The 27,669-nt window shown below is 42.7% G+C and overlaps 1 protein-coding gene across 1 annotated transcript; it reads right to left on the reverse strand.

Annotated features, from left to right (window-relative positions):
• Positions 1-13,651: 13,651 nt before the first annotated feature.
• LOC115162330 (transforming growth factor beta-3 proprotein-like) lies at positions 13,652-27,663 on the reverse strand. The gene is made up of 7 exons (XM_029713527.1): positions 26,816-27,663; positions 18,376-18,539; positions 16,981-17,110; positions 16,726-16,833; positions 15,741-15,912; positions 15,122-15,275; positions 13,652-14,789 (listed from the first exon to the last, which is right to left on the reverse strand). The coding sequence occupies exons 1-7, from the start codon at positions 27,159-27,161 to the stop codon at positions 14,631-14,633; spliced, it is 1,233 nt and encodes a 410-aa protein (XP_029569387.1). The 5' UTR covers positions 27,162-27,663; the 3' UTR covers positions 13,652-14,630.
• Between the last annotated feature and the right edge of the window lie 6 nt (positions 27,664-27,669).

Consider the following 27,669-nt stretch of genomic DNA (forward strand, 5'->3'; position numbering starts at 1 on the left):
CATCTTCACAACACCCTTCCAAAAGCCAACTGCTGAACTCAAAAACACATTACATTAAGATACTTGTCTCAAAACAATGCCCCTGCCTGCTTTCCCCCAAGACGATACATAAATTGATGAACTCAGTTAGTCTTTGTTATTGAATCTAGGATCTGAATGACATGCAGTTTTAGGTTTGTTTGACAACGGTGACTAACAAGGATAAAGATTAGCAGTTGTGTTTGGGAGTCAAATAAAGAGGGGAGTGGATTTATATGTTGGAGCAGCCAAACCGTCTCCTCTCTCTGTCCAAGGGCTGAGATGTGAGAAGAGAACAGCCCATTCACTGGACCCACCACCAAGCTGCCAGGCAATCAGAGCAGAACATCATGAGGAAATGCAAACTCAGTTCAGCCACTGATTGGACAGACTTGTCAGCACTTGTTTCTGTCTCATTAAATGTTAACTGATGAGAGAGAAGATCAAAAGAACGCGAATGGGACCACACACTAGTTTCGCAACAATGACTGCCTCTGTGAGATATCCTAAGAGGACACCAAAGCATCAACGCTTGTCTCTATGGCTATGGACAATGTCAATCAAATTCCAAACTTCACCCATATACTAACCAAATTGCTAGCAGTGACATACAGCAGGGGAGGACCTTCAAGTGTCTATTGGCCTGTCATGGTAACCAACTTACAGGCTGTACAGTATGGTCTCAGACTGGGTATGACTTCAGTTACAAATTTGAAAGGCACGATTTGTGACACAAATAAATGTGTGTTTGGTATTTTGTTTAAGGGTTGACGAGTTTTGCCACTGTAGCTACAGAAACCCAGGCTGTCGAATGGCATTCTTAATAGGGTGACAATCACAGCAGCACCATTAATGTCGGACTGGTTGCTGCTTTCACTGCCTATTAGACTCAGCTGTAGGAAAGACTTGATACTATAAACACATCATGCCGCCAAAACTCTGTTTGTAAATGAACACTAATCCCCCCTCAGTAAAACGTCCAGATAACATAAAGAAACACTCACTTTCTCCATATACAAAGAAACACATCCACAGGCAACCATGTTCCTGTAATTCATTGTCTATCTGGAGAAATCCACTCAAGCCACTCTCAAGGAACAAGCATCTTACAAGGCATTACAGTTATTTACTGAACTTCCAACTGTGGGTGCATACTCCATGATGGGATACATGTTCAGCATTTGAGCCCTTCCGTGCTGTGGCGCTGGCCGATGTACACTTTATGATGGCGAAGTGAGACTGTTGACAAAGAAAGTGATATGTGAAGAAGGTCAAGCTTTCTCCAAATATTAAAGGGGTTCTTCCTGTATAGTTATGCCACACTTTAATGGGCCAGTCTTATTTGTGGTTGCATAATGGTATGAAGGAACAACTGTGCAGCCCCTACAAGGAAGCAGTGTGTGCCCTCATTACCTTGTTAATGCTGCTTTGGCAAGCCAATGTTATGGGGTGAGAGGTTAATACCAGCTAAGGTTATTTATTGTTCCCCCAAAAATGCTTAACAGATTTAATGTATAGAGTTACAGGCTTGTTAGACCCTGCTTTACACCATTCTTCCACCCATATTGATTTAGTCTGAGAAGCTGTACACACATTCTCTCTGTGTAGTCTGCTTCTGTGAGAGCCAGTGTTGTGAGATGCAGTGCCATGTACAGATTGGTAGTACTTGCTGGATAGAAGTTCCATTGGTCCTTGGTTTCATGAAACATACAGTATCAGCCACAATGGGACCTCAAATCAAATTTAATTGTCACATGCGCCAAATACAACAGGTTTCACCTTACAGTGAAATGTGTTTTTACAAGCCCTTAACCAACAATGCAGTTTCAAGAAAAATACCTAAAAAAAGAGAAGTCAGTGTACAGAGTCAGTCTGCGGGGGCACCGGTTAGTCGAGGTAATTGAGGTAATATGTACATGTAGGTAGAGTTATTAAAGTAACTATGCATAGATAATAACAGAGAGTAGCAGCAGTGTAAAAGAAAGGGGGAGCAGAGAAAATATTCTGGGTAGCCATTTCATTAGATGTTCAGAAGTCATATGACTTGGGGGTAGAAGCTGTTTAGAAGCCTCTTGGAACTAGACTTGGCGCTCTGGTACCACTTGCCGTGCAGTAGCAGAGAGAACAGTGTATGACTGGGATGGCTGGGGTCTTTGACCATTTTTAGGGCCTTCCTCTGACACCACCTACTATAGAGGTCTTGGATGGCAGGAAGCTTGTTTCCAGTGATGTACTGGGCCATACGCATTACCCTCTGTAGTGCCTTGCGGTCGGAGGCCGAGCAGTTGCCATACCAGGCAGTGATACAACCCGTCAGGATGCTCTTGATGGTGCAGCTGTAGAACCTTTTGAAGATCTGAGGACCCATGCCAAATCTTTTCAGTCTCCTGAGGGGGAATAGGTTTTGTTGTGCCCTCTTCACAACTGTCTTGGTGTGCTTGGACCATGTTAGTTTGTTGGTGATGTGGACACCAAGGAACTTGAAGCTCTCAACCTACTCCACCACAGCCCCATCGATGAGAATGGGGGTGTGCTCGGTCCTCTTTTTCATGTAGTCCACAATCATCTCCTGTCCTCATGACATTTCTATTTAAAAAACACAGGTAATTACACAAATGGCACAGCTGACACCACAACCGTATTGGCTAAACCTACAACCCTTCTCAAAAAGGAGGACCAAGGCACTCTTCATATAATTCATTAAAATGCCTTTATTTGTATGGTATGTTCAATAGAAACAAAGTTTTAAAAATCCGATGCGTTTCAGCTGCAGCCTCCTTTCTTTTTGATGACCAATTCACCCCTTTTACCAAAGCGCACCTTCTGTCTACCAAAATGTACTATTGTGTACCTTAGTAGCACTTCCCTTCCTCTTCTTTCTACTCGTTAAGCTATGTGTTCTGTTGGAGCGTTCGTGTTGAGGAAAACGTAATTCCTTCATCGAGGACTGAGAAACACAATTTGGATGTTTTTATCCCGTTTGGCCTGACTGCTTCACACCAGATTATGGCTATTGCAAGGCTCTTCCCAGTCTACACAATTCCAGGCCTGACGGGTCTGTTTCAAAAGATTTACAGGCGGCGTCTCTGACCGTCTGTAAATATTGAATTAGGTTTCTACTAGTCTGATGATCTGCTGTTTGATCAGATAGGCTCCATGTATCTCTAACTGTAGAGGTCACATGACTGCTGGCGTAGAAAGGAGCATTAGTGTGATGGCCATCTTTCTTTTGTAATGGTGGGAAATAGAAATAGTTTGGGCATTCCCAGCTGTTGGCCGTGCTTCCCATCCTAATCGCTGCCCAGCCACCTAAATCCTTGGCCAGTTGTGCCCCAGAAATCACACACAAGACTGAGCATGCCTTCCATAGGAAAACACCTTGGAAGGTGCATTGTGGTATTCATTGTTGTACTCATTGTGGTGTCATTGCGGTATTCATTGTGGTATTCATTGCTCAACATTGTCTCCTGTTATTTTATTGCTGCTATATATTCATATTCAAAACTGGGTGGTTCGAGCCCTGAATGCTGATTTGGCTGACAGCCATATCAGACTGTATACCATGGGTATGACAAACAATTACTATTTACTGGTCTAATTAAGTTGGTAGCCAGTTTGTAATAGCAATAAGGAACCTCAAAGGTTTGTGTTATATGGCAAATATACCAAGGCTAAGGCCTGTATCCAGGCACACTTAGCAGCGTGCCTAAGAACAGCCCTTACCCGTGGTATATTGGCCGTATACCACACCTCCTCGGGCCTTATTGCTTAGATACGTAAAATGTATGCACACATGACTAAGTCACTTTGGATAAAAGCGTCTGCTAAATGACATATTATTTTGAAAAGCATTATTAATTTTAAATTGCAGTCAACAGACCCTGCATTTGATTGCCATAATTCCAGTAAGTTGTGTGTGTGTACCGCCTTCTCATTCTGCAGTTGCTCAACTCTTTCCATCCTGGAGCCTGAGAAAGGGACTGGTGCAACTCTTTGAGTTTATTGCAGTAATGGTGATATTAAGCAGTTTTTCCGGATGCACATCTGTTTGTCCGATCAGGGCCTTTTTCCATAATCCTTCTATACGTTAGCATTAGCGTATCACACCATTCATCATGTGAGCGTCACACTTGAGGCGACCCAGAGAAACCCAGATCAGCCTGCATCTGTCCAAACGGAGCTGGAAAAAGACAGCATCGATGCACCAACCCAAAAATGTGTGCCTCTGTAAACCAGAACATTTCTTTCTCTCTTCAAAGTATGAAGGTTGGCATAGGTTAACAAACATCTTAGAAACTCATCGATAACTGTAACTGGATCCGTGGGGAGCAGCTCCTGAATTTCATGAATGCCTTTTTTCCTCATTTACGGCACCGGGGTGGGGGAGATGCTTGGCTCCTCACATACAACGTGAAAGCAGTTAGCTAGGGAGAGAAAGGACAAAAAAACTTCAGTCCCAAACCGCTTAACAAGCCAGCCCTGGACCAGGTTTAGCCATGCATTCAGAATGGAGCAGTCCCGAGGCAAGCGCTGGTATTGCTGGATTTCTGCCCTTTGTTTTTTCGAGTGGACATAGCTTTAGTGGAGCTTAGGAACACTGCCTGCCCAGTGTCCGTTTGTAGTGAGATGACTGGCCTCCTCTGATCCACTCTGACAGGGAGTTAGACTGGGTCCAAACAGACAGCATTCTCTCTGGTCAGCTGTCAGCCAATATTAATCGCACACTCACTCTCACTCTCTTTCTCTCTCTTCTTCACTTTCTCTTCTCTCTCTCTCAACCACCGCTCTCTTGTGCGTCCGCCACAAATGATGACCTATCAAAGCTTATGAAAATATTTTTACTAATTGGCCCCAAATGTGTAAGATCTATCTCTCCTGAAGTGGGTGGTGCGCCACAGAAGGCAGCTGAAGGGAGATTTATTGCATTCTGTTTGAGAAGGAAATGAATGCTGCACTTGTGTCATTTTACTGAGAAACCGATCATGTCAAGAGCAATAGCTTTTTTTTTGCTTAGCTAGCCAGGTTTTTTGTTAGTTTTGCTTTGTTGGCACTTTGCACTTAAAGACAATTCTAAGTGAACCCAGCAGGGTCGGAAATGAACTTGTTGATCCACCAGCCACCATGGCAGGTACAGTACCAGTCAAAAGTTTGGACACACCTACTCATTCCAGGGTTTTTATTTATTTTTACTATTATCTACATTATAGAATAATAGTGAAGACATCAAAACTATGAAATAACAGATATGGAATCATGTAGTAACCAAAAAAGTGTTCATCAAATCAAAATGTATTTTATATTTGAGATTCTTCAAAGTTGCCACCCCTTGCCTTGATGACAGCTTTGCACACTCTTGCCATTCTCTCAACCAGCTTCATGAGATAGTCACCTGGAACAGTCACCTTGTTAAAAGTGAATTTGTGTAATTTCTTTCCTTAATGCGTTTGAGCCAATCAGTTGTGTTGTGACAAGTTAAGGGTGGTATACAGAAGAGAGACCTATTTGGTAAAAGACCAAGTCCATATTATGGCAAGAACAGCTCAAATAAGAGAAACGATAGTCCATCATGAATTTAAGACATGAAGGTCAGTCAATATGAAACATTTCAAGAACTTTTAAAGTTTTTTCAAATGCAGTCTCAAAAACTATTAAGCGCTATGATGAAATTGGCTCTCATGAGGACCACCACAGGAAAGGAAGACCAGAGTTATCTCTGCTGCAGAGGATAAGTTCATTAGAGTTACCAGCCTCAACAATTGCAGCCTAAATAAATGCTTCACAGAGTTCAAGTAACAGACGTCTCAACATCAACTGTTCAGAGGAGACTGTGTGAATCAGGCCTTCATGGTCGAATTGCTGCAAAGAAACCACTACTAAAGGACACCAATAAGAAGAAGAGACTTGCTTGGGCCAAGAAACACGAGCAATGGACATTAGACGAGTGTAAATGTGTCCAAATTTGAGATTTTTGGTTCCAACCGCTGTGTCTTTGTGAGACGCAGAGTATGTGAACGGATGATCTCTGCATGTGTGGTTCCCACCGTGAAGCATGGAGGAGGAGGTGTGATGGTGTGCGGGTGCTTTGCTGGTGACACTGTCTGTGATTTATTTAGAATTCAAGGCACACCTAACCAGCATGGCTACCACAGCATTCTGCAGCGATACTCCATCCCATCTGGTTTGCGCTTTGTGGGACTATTGTTTGTTTTTCAACAAGACAATGACCCAACACACCTCCAGGCTGTGTAAGGGCTATTTGACCAAGAAGGAGAGTGATGGAGTGCTGCATCAGATGACCTGGCCTCCACAATCACCCAACCTCAACCCAACTGAGATGGTTTGGGATGAGTTGGACCGCAGAGTGAAGGAAAAGTAGCAAACAAGTGCTCAGCATATGTGGGAACTCCTTCAAGACTGTTGGAAAAGCATTCTAGGTGAAGCTGGTTGAGAGAATGCCAAGAGTGTGCTAAGCTGTCATCAAGGCAAAGGGTGACTACTTTGAAGAATCTCTAATATAAAATATATTTAACACTTTTTTGGTTACTACCTGATTCCATAGGTGTTATTTCATATTTTGATGTCTTCACTATTATTCTACAATGTAGAAAATAGTAAAAATAAAGAAAAACCCTTGAATGAGTAGGTGTGTCCAAACTTTGACTGGCACTGTATATATACCGTATCTATCTGAACAAAAATATAAACACAAAATGCATCAATTTTAACGATTTTCCTGAGTTATAGTTCATATAAGGAAATCAGTCAATTGAAATAAATGTATTAGGCCATAATCTATGGATTTCATATGACTGGGAAGGGGTTCAGCCTGGGTTGGCATAGTCCCACCCACTTTGGAGCCAGGCCCAGCCAATCAGAATGAATTTTTCCCCACAAAAGGGCTTTATTACAAACATAAATACTCCTCAGTTTTATCAGCTGTCAGGGTGGCTGGTCTCAGACGATCCCGCAGGTGAAGAAGCCGGAAGTGGAGGTTCTGGGCTGGCGTGGTTACATGTGGTCTGCGATTGTGAGGCCGATTGGACGTACTGCAAAATGTTCTAAAATGATGTTGGAGGCGGTTTATGGTGGAGAAATTAACATTAAATTCCATGGCAACAGCTCTGGTGGACATTCCTGCAGTCAGCATGCCAATTGCACACTCCCTCTAAAACTTGAGACATCTGTGGCGTTTTGTTGTGTGACAAAACTGCACATTTTAGAGTGGCCTTTTATTGTCCCCAGCACAATATGCACCTGTGTAATGATCATGCTTTTTAATCAGCTTCTTGATATGCCACACCTGTAAGGTGGATGGATTATTTTGGGAAAGGAGAAATGCTCATTAACAGGGAAGTAAACAAATTTGTACACCAAATTTGAGAAAAAGAAGTTTGTTGTGCGTATGGAAAATGTATGGGATTCGTTTTTCAGCTCATGAAACAAGGGACCAACACTTTACATGTTGCGTTTATATTTTTGTTCAGTATATATACATAAAGCCAAATAATATATGTATTTTTAGATGTAGGCCTATGTAAATGTGTATTATTGTTGCATCACCATCTGTATTGCAAACATAACTTAAAGCTACACATTATTTTGACAATGTGAATGAACTGTCCATTGATCAGCACAGCAATTGATAAAACAGGACCATGATTGAAACACAAGTGGCTTTGAGCTTATGTCAGTATTGCACAGGTAAGCTAACAGTTACAGAAAATAGGAATTCAGACAGGTTCTGTCTATCTGGCCTACTGTGTCCAACACACCACCCCCTGTTGTTATGTTGGTCACCTACTGACCAAAAAAGGATGTTGTTATGAGTACTTGTTTTCAATGACACGTAGGTTTAAGGAAATACAGGCATGCACCGCATTACTACAACACAAAACAGCTCAATCAAGCCTGATGGTCTTGTAAGTATAAAAGCAACGCTAGTTTTCATTTAATAAAAAAAAGCATGAAAGGTAGTGGAATGGGAAAATGTCTTACTGTGGTGTGTGAAGAATCCAATACTTTACCTTGTATGCGTTACAAATCACAATATTGTGGAAGCACCTCCTCTAAGAGTTTGAATCAGGCTGTTTGAGAAGGTTTGAATCTTAGCAACCTGCCTAAACATACACTACCGTTTGGGTTCACTTAGAAATGTCCTTGTTTTTGAAAGATTTTTTTTTTACAGTGTGGTCATTGTTAATGTTGTAAATGACTATTGTAGCTGGAAACGGCAGACTTTATATGGAATATCTACATAGGCGTACAGAGGCCCATTATCAGCAACCATCAATCCTGTGTTCCAATTGCACGTTGTGTTAGCTAATCCAAGTTTATAATTTAAAAGGCTAATTGATCATTAGAAAACCCTTTTACAATTATGTTAGCACGGCTGAAAACTGTTGTGCTGATTAAAGAAGCAATACAACTGGCCTTCTATAAACTAGTTGAGTATCTGGAGCATCAGCATTTGTGGGTTTGATTACAGGCTCAAAATGGCCAGAAACAAAAATCTTTCTTCTGAAACTCGTCTGTCTATTCTTGTTCTGAGAAATGAAGGCTATTCCATGCGAGAAATTGCCAAGAAACTGAAGATCTCGTACAACGCTGTGTACTACTCCCTTCACAGAACAGTGCAAACTGGCTCTAACCAGAATAGAAAAGGGAGTGGGAGGCCCCGGTGCACAACTGAGCAAGAGGACAAGTACATTAGTGTCTAGTTTGAGAAACAGCCGCCTCACACGCCAAACTTCAGACGGGCATGTATATGTGCTTTCTTAAGCAGGGTGAGCTTGCGGGCGCTGCAGGATTTGAGTCCTTCACGGCGTAGTGTGTTACCAATTGTTTTCTTGGTGACTATGGTCCCAGCTGCCTTGAGATCATTGACAAGATCCTCCCATTTAATTCTGGGCTGATTCCACACCGTTCTCATGATCATTGCAACTCCATGAGGTGAGATCTTGCATGGAGCCCCAGGCCGAGGGAGATTGACAGTTCTTTTGTGTTTCTTCCATTTGCGAATAATAACTGTTGTCACCTTCTCACCAAGCTGCTTGGCGATGGTCTTGTAGCCCATTCCAGCCTTGTGTAGGTCTACAATCTTGTCCCTGACATCCTTGGAGAGTTCTTTGGTCTTGGCCATGGTGGAGAGTTTGGAATCTGATTGATTGCTTCTGTGGACAGGTGTCTTTTATACAGATAACAAGCTGAGATTAGGAGCACTCCCTTTAAGAGTGTGCTCCTAATCTCAGCTCGTTACCTGTATAAAAGACACCTGGGAGCCAGAAATCTTTCTGATTGAGAGGGGGTCAAATACTTATTTCCCTCATTAAAATGCAAGTCAATTTATAACATTTCTGACATGCGTTTCTTTTAATTTTTTCAATTTTTTATTCTGTCTCTCACTGTTCAAATAAACCTACTATTAAAATTATAGACTGATCATTTCTTTGTCAGTGGGAAAACGTACAAAATCAGCAGGGGATCAAATACTTTTTTCCCCTCACTGTTGGTGGAATAGTCATTGTGGTACTCATGTGAATTTCCTTTCTTTTTCAGTTTCAGACCAATGCCTATTCTAATTTAAAATGTTTTTTGTTTTTAATATACATTCTTACTCTCCAATAAGAAAATATACCCGCATTTGGTGTGTGGCGGTGTTAATTTCCAACCCTGCAACCAAGTAAAGACACATCACTCAAATTCTTATTTTTCAACTAGTTTCCTCACTTGGCATATTTTTTACCCAGTTGTCATGTTCAATTCAGAAAATTTTCAGGTCCTGGTTTCTCACAGTAATCTAGTATCTGTTTTGTGGCTTTTTGTTTCATTAGGTTTTGTTCTGCATTAGGCTACTGTCAGGGGGAAATGGAAGGGGAATATTGGCTTTTCTCTCTTTCTTTTGCTGAGCTAGAAGAAGACGCTTCCAGTGGTCATGTCATCGGATTGGAAGTTGGGGAGATGTTTTCGCTTTCCAGCTCCGTCAGGCCCCGCAGTGTAGAAGAGCACCAAAATAAACAGTCTGCTGAGAGGGAATGAAAGGGAATACTGTTTGGGAGCACAAACACAGCAGCTCCAACTGTACTTGGAATTCCTTTTATACTGAATGCCTGGCTCTGGGCCAGGTGATATGCAAGAGGGCAAGGGGTGATGGGACAGCAGGACAGGGGCTGATGTCCAGTGGCTGCCTGGGCAGGTCCACTGATACTTGCGTTGGCCATGAAAAGTAACACAGCCCTACCAGGACAGTGTGCCAGCTGATTCCTCTCTTTCTCTCCATTGGTTTTGCACGTTCCTTTGAAACTTTATAATGTTTTGCAAATATTTCTATATCCAATACCTCAGACTATTATATTTCTAATAGTTCTCAGACTCATTCTTCTCCCTATAACAATTTAAACATCTAGCATACTGTTGCAACAATAAAATTCCATATAGAACTTTTCAAGTTTGGCTCAACTCCTCACACTATTTGTCTTTGAAATTGGCTCCAAACGCTCCTTTTTGAAGTGTAAGATACACCAGTCATCACTATGGAGTACATTCTTCCACAGCTTTTGCCCTGACCTGCTCCCACGGTAGTATAGTTTCTAACTACTGCACAATGAAGAGCGGGCCTTGAAATCACAACATTAGATGTTAACCCCAATGTAGTTATTGTGTTCATGTCAGTAATCTTCTTTCCTCTGCAGGTCTTTCTGTGTACAGCCAACTGTTTCAGGGCTACAGGACCAAGCTCAGATGACAGAGAGAGGATGGGAGCGGTGCCACTCCACTTTGCCGACAGAGGTGTATCTGCATATGACCACAGGTGCATGCTGGGTAGGAAACAACAGACAGATACCACCACTGTGACAGCATGACAGTATGTCTGACATCACATCAGGGCCTGTTACTACAGTATGTGAAGGAGCCGCAAACATGAAAGATAGCCTGCCCTGTCAGAAATCCCTGTGCCTGACGCAGGTCGGGATCCGTTGCACAGCCCAATACTTTCCAGTGCCCTTCTGTATCTCCCCACCACCCGGCCTCCACTCCAAAACCCCTATCGCAGCAGTTGTCCTCCCTCATTCTTCCCTTGCTGTCCGTCTGCTGTCTGTCTGTCTTTTTGTCTATGCTATAGAAAGACAAACACCCAGCAACAGCTGGTTCCCACCAGAGCGTAGTCTTTATACTTTATCTCAGAGTATAGTCTTTATACTTTATAGCAGTTACTGTACAGCCAGGGAGAAGTGCTCCACCACTCCCCTCATTCTCCGTTTAAAAACAGGTTTGCTATGTAGGCAAGTTTAGGATGGCAATAGATATCGCCTGCAATTGATCAGTATTTTAGAGATTGTCTCAATGATCTCTTGTATTATTGAGAAATGAGCAAGGAAAGGAACTCCTGTCAGGTAAGGCAGTTTTGAAGTTGTTTGGGAACCAACCACCCCCCATTCACTCATGAATGAATTTATCTGAGAGTATCACAAACAGTTTCCAATCATGTATACTGAAGAGATTCCTCTCTTCACGAAGACTTGTTACATTGGCTAGCAGGACATTTGTTTGAATGAGTTTTATTGTTGCCTTTCCAGTTCTCACTTTTACACTCCATGGTTTATCTGTACTCCACAGCATGGCTCCAACCATGTTCGTTGAGAGATACCGTCCTGGCACACCTGGTTCTAATATTTAACTGGTTGAAAAGTTGTATCAGGTTAGTTCCAACGGGTTGATACTAAAACCTACAGGAGGGTAGCTCTCCAGGAACAGTATATACCAGGCATTTTCCACTATGAACTGTAGTGATGTGCACCTGTTATTTCGCCATTCTTTGTGCGTTAGGGCTTACAGTAGTAATATACACTACCGTTCAAGAGTTTGGGGTCACTTAGAAATGTCCTTATTTTTGAAAGAAAAGCATTTTTTGTCCATTAGAATAACATAAAATTGATCAGAAATACAGTGTAGACTGTTGTAAATGACTATCGTAGCTGGAAACGGCTGATTTGTAATGGGATATCTACAGAGGCCCATTATCAGCAACCATCACTCCCGTGTTCCAATGGCGTAAACTGGCTCTAACCAGAATAGAAAGAGTGGGAGTCCCCGGTGCACAACTGAGCAAGAGAACAAGTACATTAGAGTGTCTAGTTTGAGAAACAGTTGAGGACTTGTGAGGCGTCTGTTTCTCAAACTAGACACTCTAATGTACTTGTCCTCTTGCTCAGTTGTGCACCGGGGCCTCCCAATTCTCTTTCTATTCTGGTTAGAGCCAGTTTGCGCTATACTGTGAAGGGAGTAGTACACAGCGTTGTACGAGATCTTCAGTTTCTTGGCAATTTCTCGCATGGAATAGCCTTCATTTCTCAGAACAAGAATAGACAGACGAGTTTCAGAAGAAAGTTCATTGTTCCTGGCCATTTTGAGCCTGTAATCGAACCCACAAATGCTGATGCTCCAGATACTCAACTAGTTTAAAGAAGGCCAGTTTTATTGCTTCTTTAATCAGTACTACAGTTTTCAGCTGTGCTAACATAATTGCAAAAGGGTTCTCCAATGATCAATTAGCCTTATAAAATGATAAACTTGGATTAGCTAACACAACGTGCCATTGGAACACAGGAGTGATGGTTGCTGATAATGTGCCTATGTACGCCTATGTAGATATTCCATTCAAAATCAGCCGTTTCCAGCTAGAATAGTCATTTACAACATTAACAATGTCTACACTGTATTTCTGATACATTTTATGTTATTTTAATGGACAAAAAATGTTGCTTTTCTTTCAAAATTAAGGACATTTTCTAAGTGAACCCAAATGTTTGAACGGTACTGTAATCCTGCACTGTAATCGGCATTAACTTTATAGTGTATTACTTTGTGATACTGTAGGCTACACATTACCCAGTCGTTTCTGGCTGTAATGCAATGACAATGTTGACCATTTAAAGTGCGTTGGCACCTTTACAACCTGAGAGGTAAAAAGCTATTGAATGTCTGTCTCAGAGCATATTTTTGTAGTGAACGTACTCAGGGTTTGATGTTTGATTTCCTAAACTTGTTGTTTTAGATTACTTTTTGACTGTTTTGCTTTGCTAAAAATACTTGATTATTGTTCATTTTAACATGATGAAGACTGTGTTTCTGCATGCGATTCAGGTGTGACATTTTGGCAGAAGTACTGTCCATTACACAGATGGTTCTCAATATTTAATTTAGATTCAGAAATGTGATTGGTGTTGATTGACAAGTACGGAACCTATGACAGCATGCTGTTATCTAGAGTAGAAACAGTGGGTTGTGCATGTATTGCAAGGTAATACTAAGTTAGTGGATTATTAATAGCTTTTTGCCTGTGTCTCCCCAACTGTTGTACTGTAAGGACCAAACAGTGTGGTGACCAATAGTGACCATTTCAAAGCAAGTCCATTAATATCGGTAGCAATATGTTGATCATGCCAGTGTCTATATGTACTCTAAATGGTTTCAGTGTATATTTTTCATTTTAAAAAAAGGTTGTCAATCAAATCAGTTTATAGCACCTATGAAAGTGAACACTTTTTATCGCTTCAGGACTAGGACCTCAATACGAATAGCTGTATTGTTGAGCTGGGCCTAAATGCTGAATTTACACTGATATCCACAATTATGATTACTTTCAGATAAACATTTAATAACATCTGTTCTTCCAAGACCATTTTTTTATTTGAAAAAAAAGTGTTTAAGAGTAATAGCAATAAAAACATTTACACGTTCACTTAGTGACATTTATCGTCTTGTACAACATAAAAGTCTGCTTCATTTGAGAGAAAAAATCCCTAAAAACATGATTGTGTTGCATATTAGAGGTAAACATAACCATGAAGATACGTTGTTGAATAAAAGTTGTTTTCCAGCATGTTGTATTTTTCCTAAGATACCGGTAATTTGAGTCCATCAGCATCTGTCCTAGATGAACAATGTCAGGGAGCTGTGGCGCACAACGCGCTAGTTTCCAGCATAGACTGTCTGTTCTGTGCGTCAAGGCCTTGTGTTATGCCTCCATTAAAAAGGATGGTTCTCTTTAGGAAGCAAAAGCCTGACAGAGCTTTTGCTTTAGCCCCTTTGATGTATTCATTTGCACTGTAAGTTCAGGTTCTCAGTGGGTCTCTCTTTTTGATTGCAACTACTGTATGTCCTTGAGTAGGCAGTGGTCAAGGCTCGAACAGCTTTGTCTGTTCTTTTCCTCTGTTCAGAGGTTGGCTTTGAATGCCCGTGGTCATATGGCACAAAGGTACAGGCAGTTCAGAAGGCTGAAATATTGACAAAAGAATGAGGAAAACACTTGACGTTGAAAAGAAAAAAGCCATTGTAAAAGGCCAATAAAAAGTTATGTTGACGTTGAGATTGCTGGGTCTGGAGTGGTATTTGAAAGTCATTTGGACACACAGCCTGGGGATTGTGGGTAGAGTGGTGGGCTGCGTCTCTCTCTGCAGGCCCTCTGCGTGTGCTCGGCTGAGGAATGAGGAGGGTGGAGAGTGTTATGAGGGTGGACAGAGGTACTCTTGGTGGTGGGACAGACAGCACGCCACCCTCCACTCCCTCAGTGCCGTGCAGGTCCTGTCAGATCCCAGTGTGCTGGGCTGGGGCCCTTAGCTGCACTTGCAGGACTTGACGATCATGTTGGAGAGCTGCTCCACCTTGGGGGTGCGGCCCACGTAGTAGAGGATGGTGAGGGGCTCCAGGTCCTGAGGCACACAGCAGGGAGAGGCAGACGCCTCAGGGTTCAGGGTGTTGTACAGACTCAGCATCTACGGAGGGATAGAGGGGATGTCAGACCAGGGACAATCACTACAAAAATCGATGTTTTTCATTTCATTTGGATAAAACACAAGTTAGACATGTAAGTTGCACTAAGACTAGGAAATATGATGATGAACTATGGGTTGGTATTTGGTCATATTGGCATGGGAAAGCTCAGGGTATCAGATTGTGAGAGTCGAGGTGAGTGTTGTCTGTTTAGGTGTGCCAACATGCATGCTTGTAAGTGCCTGCATTCCATTGTGTCAATTAGTGTTTGTGTGGTAATAATATTTGTAGCGCAGGGTAATGAGTCATTAGTGGTGTACAAGTCGTGTCTCACCGAGCTGTGTGTGGTGTCTGCGCTCCGTAGGTAAGGGCAGGGCCCGGAGCAGAAGTTGGCATAGTATCCCTTCGGCTCGTGGATCCACCTCCAGCCCAGGTGCTGGCGGAAGTCAATGTAGAGGGGTCGTACACAGCAGTTCTCCTCATAGTTACTACAGCAGGCAGGGGAGAGAGAGTGATAATTATGAAGAAATGACATACATTACCTGAAGGAGAAACACTCTGTTTCCAAGTTGGGTATATTTCACTACATGCATGTAGTCTGAGAAGCCCAGAAATACCACTGGAAGGTGTGTCCTTATTTCACTGTCGTACACTTTAATACAGGGACAGATCTCGACTTGTAATGCCTCTGCCTTTCCAAAGACTATCTGACAGCAAATTAACCAGCTTATTCGTATGCGTAATGCTCCTCTACCAAGTAAATTAGAAATGAGAGAAGACACATTGCCATTTGAGATCCACCTTGACCTACTATATTGCTTACAGGAGTAATTAGGGGCTATTCATCTATTGGACACAAATGTCTCTACTCATCCTGCAGTAAGTTTTCATCTAAATATATGGCATGCACTCTAAAATGGTGATTGAATTACTAGAGTGAGGTGGTTACTTACGAGAAGCAGTAGTTGGTGTCCAGGGCTCTCTTGCGTCTGCGGGATGAGGACTGAGCGTCTAGCCTGTGAGGGGGCAGCATCATGAGGATGAGGTGAGGGAAGAGCTGCTCCTTCTGCTTCTTCAGTCTGCTGCCCAGGTCCCAGCGGCTCTCATCGTAGTCACCCTCCACACCTGCAGGAGGATGATACAGGGATGTCAGACGTTTTCCGAGGGAAGTGTCATCAGTGGATGAAATGGTACATAGACCAAGACCATTCCATTGCAATATTCCATATTCAAATTGTACAAAATTGGATAATTTGGTTAATTCAAGCTGAAGTACAGTCCTAGTCCATTAGAAAACAAAGTTCAGTTCAAATGTAAACCAAAATATATTAACAGAATTGTGCATAAGTGTGTCTGAGTCAGTTATACCAAATTTAAATTCATCACTGCTATTTTAGTCATAGCACTTTCTGTAAAGTTTTAAAAGCATTGTCTTCACTGGTGAGAGGCTGGACTTGAGACATCACCCACTCAGCCCCACTCCTCCTCCTCCTCCTCCACCAGTCAGAGCTGGTCCCTCTGTCTTCCCCCTGGGTTAGTGTCTGCTCATCCAATCTTCCCCTGATAGCAAAAGCAGTAGAGAACTCAGGAGAGACGCTGCCAGTGGATACGGACGCCCCTCTTAATTCGGGGCCAAGCATCTGAGCGCCGTGGAAGCACATTCCTTGTGGCCAAGCCAGTCAGGGCAGCGTTCCCAGGACCAGGGGCCCCCAATGCTAAGTGAGATACCAGACCAATTGTATTCCCATGATATTTTCTTTCTCTTATAAAAAAAAGTGCCGAATAACTATCAACCATTGAGGCCCATGTTCACTGGATAAGACTTCAGAGGGTCTTTTTCTACATCAGAGCTCGTACGGAAAGAAAGGGGGGCTGTGAAGAGCAGTGGAAAAGCCAAAAGGATTTTCATACATAATGAGGCATCTCGTGTCATCTGACCTTTGAACTTGACATCTAGCACCTCGTTGATGTTTTCGATGATGTCACCATTGGGGTTGAAGGTGTGGCAGGGGCAGTGCACACTGATCTCCAGGCCCAGGTTGGTCTCTGAGGGGAAGAAGAGGAGGTGGTATTTAACTTTGAGGCCATTTGTCTTTGTCCAAATGAACTTGAGTTTCCAAATACCCTTTGCTCATGCTTTGATATGCAACATATGGTATGAGACAGGGAACATTGGGGCTTTAGTCCACTCACCTCGGTACATGAGCCATTCCCTGACTGTGTCTGTGACATCGAAGGAGACCCACTCTGGCATTCCTTTGGTCAGGGCGTTCTTGCCCCCAATGTAGCGCTGCTTGGCTATGTGGTCGTCTGGCCGCAGGATCTGCCAGCCAGAGGTAAGAGAGTGACCCAGCTGCATATGCTCACTCTCTCTCCCACACACACACACCAGACGGCAACCCAGCCAGCTCTGTCTGAGCCAGACGCTCCAGGATGCCCTGGGCCAAACGTCTTCTCCTCATGGAAAAAGTGACTCCCTGTGTTGATATCCCCATTTTGCAAGTTAATGCCTGTGTGTAGCCCTACTGCCAATGAGAACCTGGCTGTCCCTCCCATCTGCACTTCAAACAATTGGGCTCTCAACATTTTGGGTTTCCTTACACTGGTCTAGTCTGGATGAGGCACTGCATATGGTGCTAGAGACGCCATTGATTCAGATCTCTGAGCATCTCTGAGTATGTGCTGTATACCAGCATGAAAGTGTACTTTACTCTACGTCTCAAATTGCAGGACTGAGGCATAGGATGTAGAGATCCACACTTTAAACAACACCTAAGGTTTCTGTGAACAGGGAGAGGCCAGTGAAGTTGGGGGCTTGGCGCCACAGCAGCGCCTAGTCCCACAGCAGGCTGGATAACCAGGTTCCTGAACATTGTCAGCATCTAATCTGGCTTCCTGTGGGAACAGGAGACCCAGCGAGAGTGCCAGCCCCTGCCAATCAGCTCCAAGCTATGTGTGGGGGCGCCGCTCCGTTTACTCCCCCAGTCAATCTGAGCTGAGCTCGGCCCTGGCCAGAGCAGAGCTCGCCTCAGGCAGTATGCGGGCTGGAGACGCTTGTCTCCCTGGCAGGAAATGTTGGCACCTGATCATGGCTCCTAGTCTCTCACTGGAGATTAATGAGGAAACTGAGCAAAGACCCATCCCTGCCACCCCACATACACCCCACAATCCCAGGACAAACACACATCATTTAAACACACAAATCCAGGTGCAGATGTCTGAATCCCCTGTTGAAAACATCTAACGGAACTTGAAGAAAGGGTGGTTGGACAAAAGCTTGGAGATTGACAGCTGTGAAAGGAGAGATAGCAAAATGGTAATCTTGAGTTTCTCAGAGTCTGCTGTAGCACACTCTTAAAGTTTTACAAATGGACTTATGTAGAATCCATTTGACTTGAGGCACATGGAATAATGATCATCACTTAAAAAGAGGAGAGAGGAATTAGGGGACCTGTGTAAATAGGTGTAGATCAACACTACATGTAGACCAACACTGTCCCGTGTGCATTGAGCCATATGGGAGAATTGGATCACGACCCCCCCCTGCATGCTTGAGTACAGTGGGAATGAAATAGTACATTCACACACCTGGTAGAGCTCAATCCTCTGCTCGTTCCTCTTGGCGCTAGAGTTGGGGACACGAAGGGCTCGGAACTCGGCTCTGAAGAGGTTGGTGGAGTTCTTCTCCATGGCCGAGACATTGAAGCGGAACACCTTGGAGGTGATGCCCTTGGGGCAGTAGGGAAGGTCATCTGCAGAGCAGAACATACTTGTGTCACAGACAAGGTGAGCCACCTTAAAACACTAATTATGCAATCCTCCCTGCTTACACACAGCAGGACTGTGACTAAAGTCATCACTCTGTACACAGCCTAAAATCTGTTTTGAAATAAAATGATTTGTCAATCTTTTATCTATCTTCTGCATTTCGTAGTGTTTGACACTATAAACAAATGTTCTTCACAACAGAAAAAATACAGTTAACCATTCTTCAACCATAGCCAGTGAATAAAACTAAGCCTTGGGCCATCTGCTTATACTTCGAGCAGTGCGAGTTAGCAACAAGTTGAAGTCCTGAAATGAAAACCAAATGTCCTATGCGTTGGTGGAACTGAATAGGCTGGTCTAAGATGGCAGGGTGCTCAACAGGTGCTCAGAAAGCTAGGACAGAAGCCAAGCATTCTCTGGACCAACCAACCAACCAAGCAGCTCAGCGCACATGTGCAATCACATGCATGTAGATACAGAACACGAGTTCAATCAATGTGTTGTTTGTAAGGGAGATAGACAGTCCTTCGGTGACTGTTTGTCAGGGGGGCTGAGTGTATAACTGAGAGTTGCGCCTTAAGGTTTTCTTAGCCATCAATTGAGTAATGAAGGGGAACAAGTCCTGTCAACCTGTGTGGTGTGGTTGTGTAAGGCAGACAGTGAACTCCGCTTCAGTAGTACAGTAGTTACAGTAACAGCCACAGAACACTTCTCGATGGCCCTCTTCTGAAATACTTCCTGTTGCACTGCCAGTCAAGGAAGCGTTTATTTTTTTCCCAACCCTAATACCATTGAATCGTTTATTATTTTAACAGGCCGAGCGCATGCAGTGTTGAGCAAAACAAGAACACGGCAAGCGTTTTACGAGCAAAGTGGAAACACTAATTTACAGCCAAGCCATCGCTAATTTATTACCCCAAGCCTGAGCTTTAATAGAGACCCTGTGATTCGCTGTGGTGGTTAACAAGGACATTGCACCTTTGGTTGACATCTAGATTTGTTTATAACAATGGAGAAGGATGTTTGTGTATAATGGATTGTGAGCTTATACGTCTACCTAAACTTCCTATGACCTGTAATCCTATTTCACTGCGGCTTTGCCATTATCCGATATTTCCATTGAATGTTTTTCCCCCCCCACTTTTTTCAAGTGACCTTTTCAGTCTTGACTCTTCACCCCTAGCCAAATATCTGTCCTGTGCTTCCTCACAATCTATAAGGGCTCAGTACTCCCTTGGCCTGTCCCACAAACCCTTTTGTCTCTCGTCTCCTGTGTCCCTCTGCCTCCCCCACAGAAGGTGGAAAGCCCCACTTTGAGAGGAGATTTGAAATTCTAATCAAGTCTTTAGTTTCCTTTTGGATGACCTCATTTTTCCCATTGCAATGGTTTTAGGTGGATTTCGCATTAAGGCTTATTTTTGCCAAGGGTCTGAAGGTAATTTGTTCCATGGCTGTGAGTGCAGGGGAGAGCTAGTATAATTAGAGTGAAATACACAGCAGGATAATTGACAGTCTCTCTCCTCTCCATTATCAGATCTGGTTCTAAGGCCAGCAGTGTGAGGATGCTTATATCAGCAGAATCTGGACCTGAACTTTATCTGGAACAACCAAAACATGCCCCAAAGAGCTTCTCTGGGCCCTCAAAATAGATTATTTATCAATGCGACAAACTTTTATTACATTGTAGCCCTCCCCATTTCTCAAGGTTGTGCACTGTTCTTTCGAGAGTCATTGTGAAAATAGTAACTGTTTTGTGTGTGTGTAATGACAAACCCCAAACAGGTATCACAGTTACATACTACAAACAAAGTACTATTTAGAATTGTATATCTACACTGTAATTACACTAATCACCTGCCTATGTAACTACATGGTTTTCATGGCACTTAACATGAAGTGGTACAAACACCTCTCCCACTTTCCCCAAGGGACTGGAACTGAGGTCCTGCTTTTTGTAACCTCTCTCTTTTTTTGGCAGTATGTTGGCAATGACTTCCATGGAGTCTGGACTGTGGAGCTGAGAAAGCTGACTTCTGAGGACCAGTTGGAAACCATCCACTAACACCTTGACAGAAGTGTGATGTAGTCAAAATGTTGAGCAGTTGACCAGATATATTTATGTACTCAACTCTTAACCTACGAAGTCCGGAGCCTGCTGGTTTTCTGTTCTACATTATAATGAATTACACACACCTGGTGTCCCAGGTTTAAATCAGTCCCTGATTAGGGGGGAACAATGAAGAAATGCAGTGGAACTGGCTTAGAGGTCCAGAGTTGTGTTTGAGGGTTCTAGGTCAATAACATGGTCAATAGAAGAGTCTTAGGTAAGGGTTGCAACAGTAGTGAAACCCTCCACATAGGAAGGCCTAGGGACAGACTTCAAATATCTCTGCTCTAAAGCTTCTCATAAAGCTTCCACCCCAGACAGACACTGCTCCCCCTGCGCCCCCCTCCACCCTCAAACCCTCTGCTTCCTGTGTCTGGGATGCCCCACCACACTAGCTCCTCCCTACCCTGGCAGGTGACATCACATAGAAGCTCCCAGCAATCAGCCTGTTCCCAGTGCTATGATGTCAGTCTCTCCAAAGCTATGTGAAGGTAAACAAAGGAAATGGGAAGCATGGAAAGCAGGTGCTGGTCAGCTGCTGAGGAGTCTGGACCTTGTTTATCAGTGAAAAATGGCAACGGCGCTGCAAAAACTGGTATTATAATGCATTTAAATTACCTGTCAAACTAATCTTATAAGACTTATCTGGCTTATCCAGAAGGCCATAAATATTCATGTTTTTCAACTAACGTTTCCATCTTAAAAAAATAAGTAACCAATCATGCTTTCTAATCTGTCAATAAAATAATATAGCTAACTCCAGATGACTAAATGTAATAACCTGAACAGTAAATTCCAAATTCTTGCAACTGAAGTACTGATCCTGCTCATAGAAATATACTGTTATGTCAAAGGTTTGCTCACCTGTGTGTGGTACTATCATTTAACCCTTGTGTTGTCTTAAGGGTCAAAAATGACCCGCCACTATGTTTAACAGCAGAGAAAACCCCCTAAATTATATTTCTTCAACTTGAAATTTGATGACTTTTCCGACCCCAACATTAGAAAAAGTGAAACATCGCCTTTGTACAGCTTTCATGGAAATATGAACACCACCAGGGTACAAAGATTGTCTTAGGGTCATTTTTGACCCGGCAGTTAAAATCATTTACACAACACACACACAAAATGAGAAATTGAGATTGTGTGCTACTGATTGAACTCAGCCAGCAGCTCCTGAAGAGGAAGATCACCATGGTTGGCACAGTTAGAAAGAACAAGCCTGAGCTCCCCCCTGCACTCCTCACAACAAGGGGGAGAGAGGCCTTCTCATCAAAGTTTGCCTTCACCCCCACCGCCACTCTAGTTTCTTACCTCCCAAAGAGGAACAAGAATGTGGTCCTCCTGAGCACACTGCACAAAACGGCTGAGATCAATGATCATGAGGACAGGAAGCCAGCCATCATCCTGGACTACAACCACAACAAAAGGAGGCATGGACAAGGTGATTGAAACTTACAGCTGCAGGAGGATGACTGCCCACTGGCCCCTGGTCATCTTCCATAACATCATTGATGTGTCCTCATACAATGCCTTTGTGATATGGAACAAGATCAACCCTACCTGGATGCCTGATAAGCGGAACAAGAGTGTGTTGTTCCTGGAGCAGCTGGGAAAGGCACTTGTAACCCCACACATTCAAAGGGAGCACCTCCCCCGCACAGCAGCCTCTGCAGCGCTTGTGAAAACTGTTCAAGGGGCTGAATCTTGTCCTGATCCACCCGAGGCTGCAGCTAGGGCAGGCAAGAGGAGGAGATGCCAATTCTTCCCCCAAAGGACAAATACTTTGTGCTGCACATGTGAGAAATACATCTGCAAAATCCATGCACACACACTTGCATACTGTCCTACATGTGCTAATTAGAGTTGACTGATTTATGTTGTTCACGTTTTTGTATCTATTTTATTCTTATTGCTGTTGCTGTTGCTTATACACCTTGTGGGTGGGGCAATGGTTTAAAAAAATGGGAGAAGACTAGTATTTTGTAGTTGAATTCCTCATTGTACAGTATATAATAATATATCACTATGTTGCCAAAAAAGTTCAAGACTTATTGTTCCCCTTCAATAAAATGCATTCAAAACTACTTTATGCACATTTCTGCTACTTTCTTAGGCTATACAAGTGCTATCTCTTGCTAAAAACATTGTTTACACCTATGCAGTACCTTTAGCAATAATAATAAACCTCTACTTTAGTAAAGAAAACAATTATGACAGGTGTGTTGTAATAAAAACGAGTGTTGTCCACTGATTAAATGCAGTCTTTCTGTGTTGTGAAGAGGGAAAACCCAGATATTCACAAAGTTTGATGAATGACAGGTTGTTTCTTCATGCAAAATAGATTTGGGGTTTAAAATTCAATTAAGCTGCTTTATTTTAGGGGTTTAGTGAAGGCGAGTCATTTTTTAGCCTTAGGACAAGGGGAGTATACAGAATATTAAGACTACACAAGGGTTAAACACAATGCTTTAGTGTGGACCAGGCCCTCCTGTCCTGAGTAAGTCTCTACACATGGAGCCTGTAGCTGACTGCGTTAGATGAGATAATGTGATGGAGTTCTCTGCTGAAGTAAGACAGCTTTTTTCCACTTGATCAAGGATGAAGAGGGGAAAATGGCTGGGGGGGGGGGGGGGGGGGGGGGGGGCGGCGTCTTTCGGAATGGACCAGAGAACTCTGTGTCTGTTTGCCTGGGATGACATCACTTTTCTACTATTCCATATATCAGAAACACTGCTGTCCTCAGCTCCGGTCCACATCCTTCTCCTATCCTCCCAACGATGAATCAATGATTGCCATATGCCAGACCGACCACTCATTACAAGCTTTTCTTCTAAAGAAACCTGTCTCTGCCTAATTTTCAGCTATGAGAGCCAACAGGTGGTTTTCTTAGATGGTTCAATGGTTGTCTTTTGACAGTCTTACTATGTTAAGGCAAACATAAAGACAGTGAATGAGTGCTAATATATGTGGAGGAGTCAGTACAACTGGAGTTCAGTACCCAAACCAAACCTAGGACTGGGTGCTGTGGATTATGGAGATGCTTGGCCCTTGTGTCGTTAGTTTGGATCCTCTACCAGTGTTTGCCAAATGGCTCCCATCTGCACTTGTCATATCCACAGCTTTACTGTTTATAAACACTGTTTATATTCAGAGATACCTAACTAGTGGTACAATGAGTATTTTGGCAAATTATTCTAGCTATTAAAGCATATGAGTCTGGGAGGAAAAATCTCTGCTTCATCTTACACAGCCCTGTAACCGAATAATAAAAAGAGTGAAAAAGCACCACTGACAATAATCCAAGACATTCCCACTTTCCAAAGAGAGTGTATGTATAACCCATTAGATTATGGAAATGGATTTCAAATATGCCTTACTGTATTACTGTGGTAGCTCGTTCTAATATTTCTATATTTCTTAATTCCTTTCTTTTTATTTTGGGGATTTCAAATCAAATCAAACTTTTTGTCACATGTGCCGAATACAGTGTAGACTTTACCGTGAAATGCTTACTTACAAGCCCTTAAACAACAGTGCAGTTCAAGAAGAGTTAAGAAAATATTTACCAAGACCAAAATAAAAAGTTTTAATAAAAAGTAACACAGTAACAATAACGAGGCTATATACAGGGGGTACCGGTACTGAGTCAGTGTGCGGGGCTACAGGATAGTTGAGGTAATTTGTACATGTAGGTGGGGGTGAAGTGACTATGCATAGATTTGTGTGTACTGTTTTGTATTGTTAGGTATTACTGCACTGCTGGAGCTAGGGACATAAGCAGTTCGCTACACCCACGATAACGTCTGTAAAATATGTGTACGCGACCAATAACATTAGATTTTGGTGACAGACATTACACTCACTGATACTTCTTATGAAAATGACATAATGGAAAGTGAAGGGAAGAGAAAAGTGGTTATTCGTCCAAACTGCAGGCCTTGTTAATGAGAGGATAAACTCTCTCCCTCCCTTACACTCTCCAGAGTAGACTGTATCTGGATATTAACAAATAAAACGATTAAACAAACAAAAAACAGGGACACAAAAGTGCATTGTAGGCTACATTTACATAAGTGTATGAAAAAGAATTAGTCTAGCTCCATAGCCAATGAGTGACAACTATAGGCCCTGTTTATTTACTTTGATCATGATTGACAGGGTGACGTGACTAGGGCTCCTGACCATGACTGGTGCAGCCCACAGCTCACACATCAGACCTCTGTTTGTTTTGCGGACTCTGACTAAGGCAGTGGCGTAGCCATAAATTAGTTGGTGGGTGGGACTGCAGAAATTTGGGTGGACCCCAAAAAGCAGCCAACTTTGTACACATTTTGCCATGGGGCACATAGAAAAATCTGCAGCTTTATTGCTAATCTCATGCTATTCTCTACACATTTTGCAATGAGGCTGAGAGAAAATGTTGCTTTTTTAAAGCTAATTAAAGACAAAATATAGGTGTGTTGACTGTGATAAAGTCACGGGATTATGAGCTGTCTTGTTTACTAAATGAACAAATGAAATAGGCAGTGGTATGGTGTATATAGCCATAGACGCACTGTGACATATGCCTCAATTAAGTCATATTTGTGGCTTATTGGGGGTGTGGCTTTGTTAGTTTTTTTTGGCAACCCATTCGGTGAGAGTGAATGTCATTCCAGGTCATCTGTTCTGTTATATTTCATCAAATCTGACTAACACAGTGAATTGCTTGCTATGAATTTGATCTGATGGTGTTTGCTTGTTTAGATAAAAAGACCAATAATGTCTTGTTTGGAACACGGACAAGTAAAGAGCACCAGTCCCTACACCCCTAGACCAAGGTGGTTGTAGTAGTTATTATTATGAGAGTCAGATGCACTAATGGGACCCAGGAAACAGATTTGACACAGGGGCCTGAGCTGTTGCCAGAAGAAGCTCTGCTCGGTCTTTGAATAGCATGAAACACCTGCCATGTTGATCTTAAAGTAGTAACATGATGCAATGATCCAGCCCCTGAACAGCGAATAGGCCTGCTTCCAAGTCTTCCACTTAGTAAACAATTCCCTTCCTGAGAAAAGTCACTGCAATAGAGGCAAGCTTCCAATAAACCTCTCACTCTGATTAGACTGGAACAATCAGTTGTGGGTGGTTTATACAGGTAACACCAACTGGGATGAGCAATTTTGCATTTTGCTCTAGTGCACAAGCCAATTTGCAGCTGAATTAGCTGTGTTTTAACGTTTCAATAGAGCCAATATCTTTTTTTTTTGCTGTAGTGTACACAATACATAATCAAACAATTGATCAAAAAAGGTTTTAGATAAATGCATATTTGGACTAGGGAAAGAAAGGGTAATTGGAACAGTGGTTGGAGGAAAGATAAAATCGATGGAGTCCTAGAAAAAAATGGTTCCAATGGCATCTCAGACGGTCGTGTGCGCTATTGGGAGTTCCCATGGCTTTTGAGTGAGATATGAGGGAGGAATGGCGCTTACAGTGTGCGTTTAAATTGTGTTGGCCAATTCATCTCAGGCGGATGGAACACACCCCAAGCGAAGGTGTTCTTGCGTTCTTTAGTATAATTTGTTAATAACATTTCCTCTACGTGTTTGCAGTATTTCGCCTATGCTGCAGATCTACGGGTGCTTTTATAATTTCATTCCGCTGGAATTAACATACGACCAGTTAAAGGGAGACAATGACAAATTCTATAAATAAAACACAGACAAATTGCATTGCACACAGACACATCTCTGTACTCTGGAGGGGAGTCAGAAGAATTATATTTAAAAGCGGAATAAAAAAAAATGGCTAAATTGGCTTCTTCGGGAAATCATAAAAAGTTGTCTTGTTTCTTTATTGGAGAGGTATGCTTCTCGATTATTTTCACAAATTGTCATGGCAAACCACTCTAAACTGATATTACATGCATGCGCTGCTCACCAGCTGTGGCATTCAGGTTAAGAAATGACGCATCATCAGACCTGGACTGCTTAGACTTTCACCATGGAACAATGGGCTATTTACATTTAACAATCAGGCTTTTGATCAGTAGGATACCTAACATAATAGAAGCCACGGTGGCAACACGATCAGCTGTTTGGTAGGATCATGATAGAAAAATGGCCTGCATGGGTAAAACGCGTAAATAGATACATGAACATTACTTACTGTTTTCTGGTGGTCCATTAATCATATTGAACTTGTAAATCTCTTTGGCGTAATATTCAGTCTCCGTGTTATCCTGTCCACAACTTTGCTGTCTGTCTCTCCCCAACTCCTCGATCAGCTCCTTCGTACTGTTATAGAGCGCCAGCACCTGAAACGGTACCTGATTCGGACCCACTGTCTGCGGCGGGCTGGTCAGTCGAAGTTTACTGAGAATCTGTCCTCGGATTGCCTCTACTCTCTTTTTCTTTATGTGGTCTATGTCCACAGTGGTGCAAGTGGATAGTGACAAAGTCATGGTCACACAGTTCAACAGGAGGAAAAACAGAAGTGCTTTGCCCAAATGCATATTTCTATCTGCCCTTGCTTAGCTAATAATATGATGAAATATGTTTTTAAAAGTATGGTAAAGGGGAAACAGAAAAATACACCAAATAAGATGGACTAGATTCCAGGAGAAATGTTACCCTCTATCTTTGCATTAAAGTGGTCAACGAGTTTTCCCCCGAGGAATCCCATCTTGTCAAGATAGGGCTAGTGTCATCTGGGTGCTAACCCGCTATGCATTCCAAGAATAGTCCAGATCATTCTTGAAATTGTATCTTATCTGAGACCCCTTTTCATTCAACCTGTTGTCTTTCTGTTCTTCATATGTTCTGTCACAACCTTGACATCTTCCGTTTTCTCTCTTCATTAGTTCATCATGACAAAATTAACTTTCTCCATTGCTTTTTATTTTTCATCAACTGTTGCTGGTGTTAAGTCAGTGCCGGTCTCCCTCGCGCTCCTGCCCGTTTTGCACAACCAGAGTCTCGTACTCAATGGGCGCGCAGTCCTTTCACTGATACTTTATAGTA

This window comes from Salmo trutta, chromosome 25 (genome assembly GCF_901001165.1).
Source record: "Salmo trutta chromosome 25, fSalTru1.1, whole genome shotgun sequence".
Taxonomy (NCBI): Eukaryota; Metazoa; Chordata; class Actinopteri; order Salmoniformes; family Salmonidae; genus Salmo; species Salmo trutta.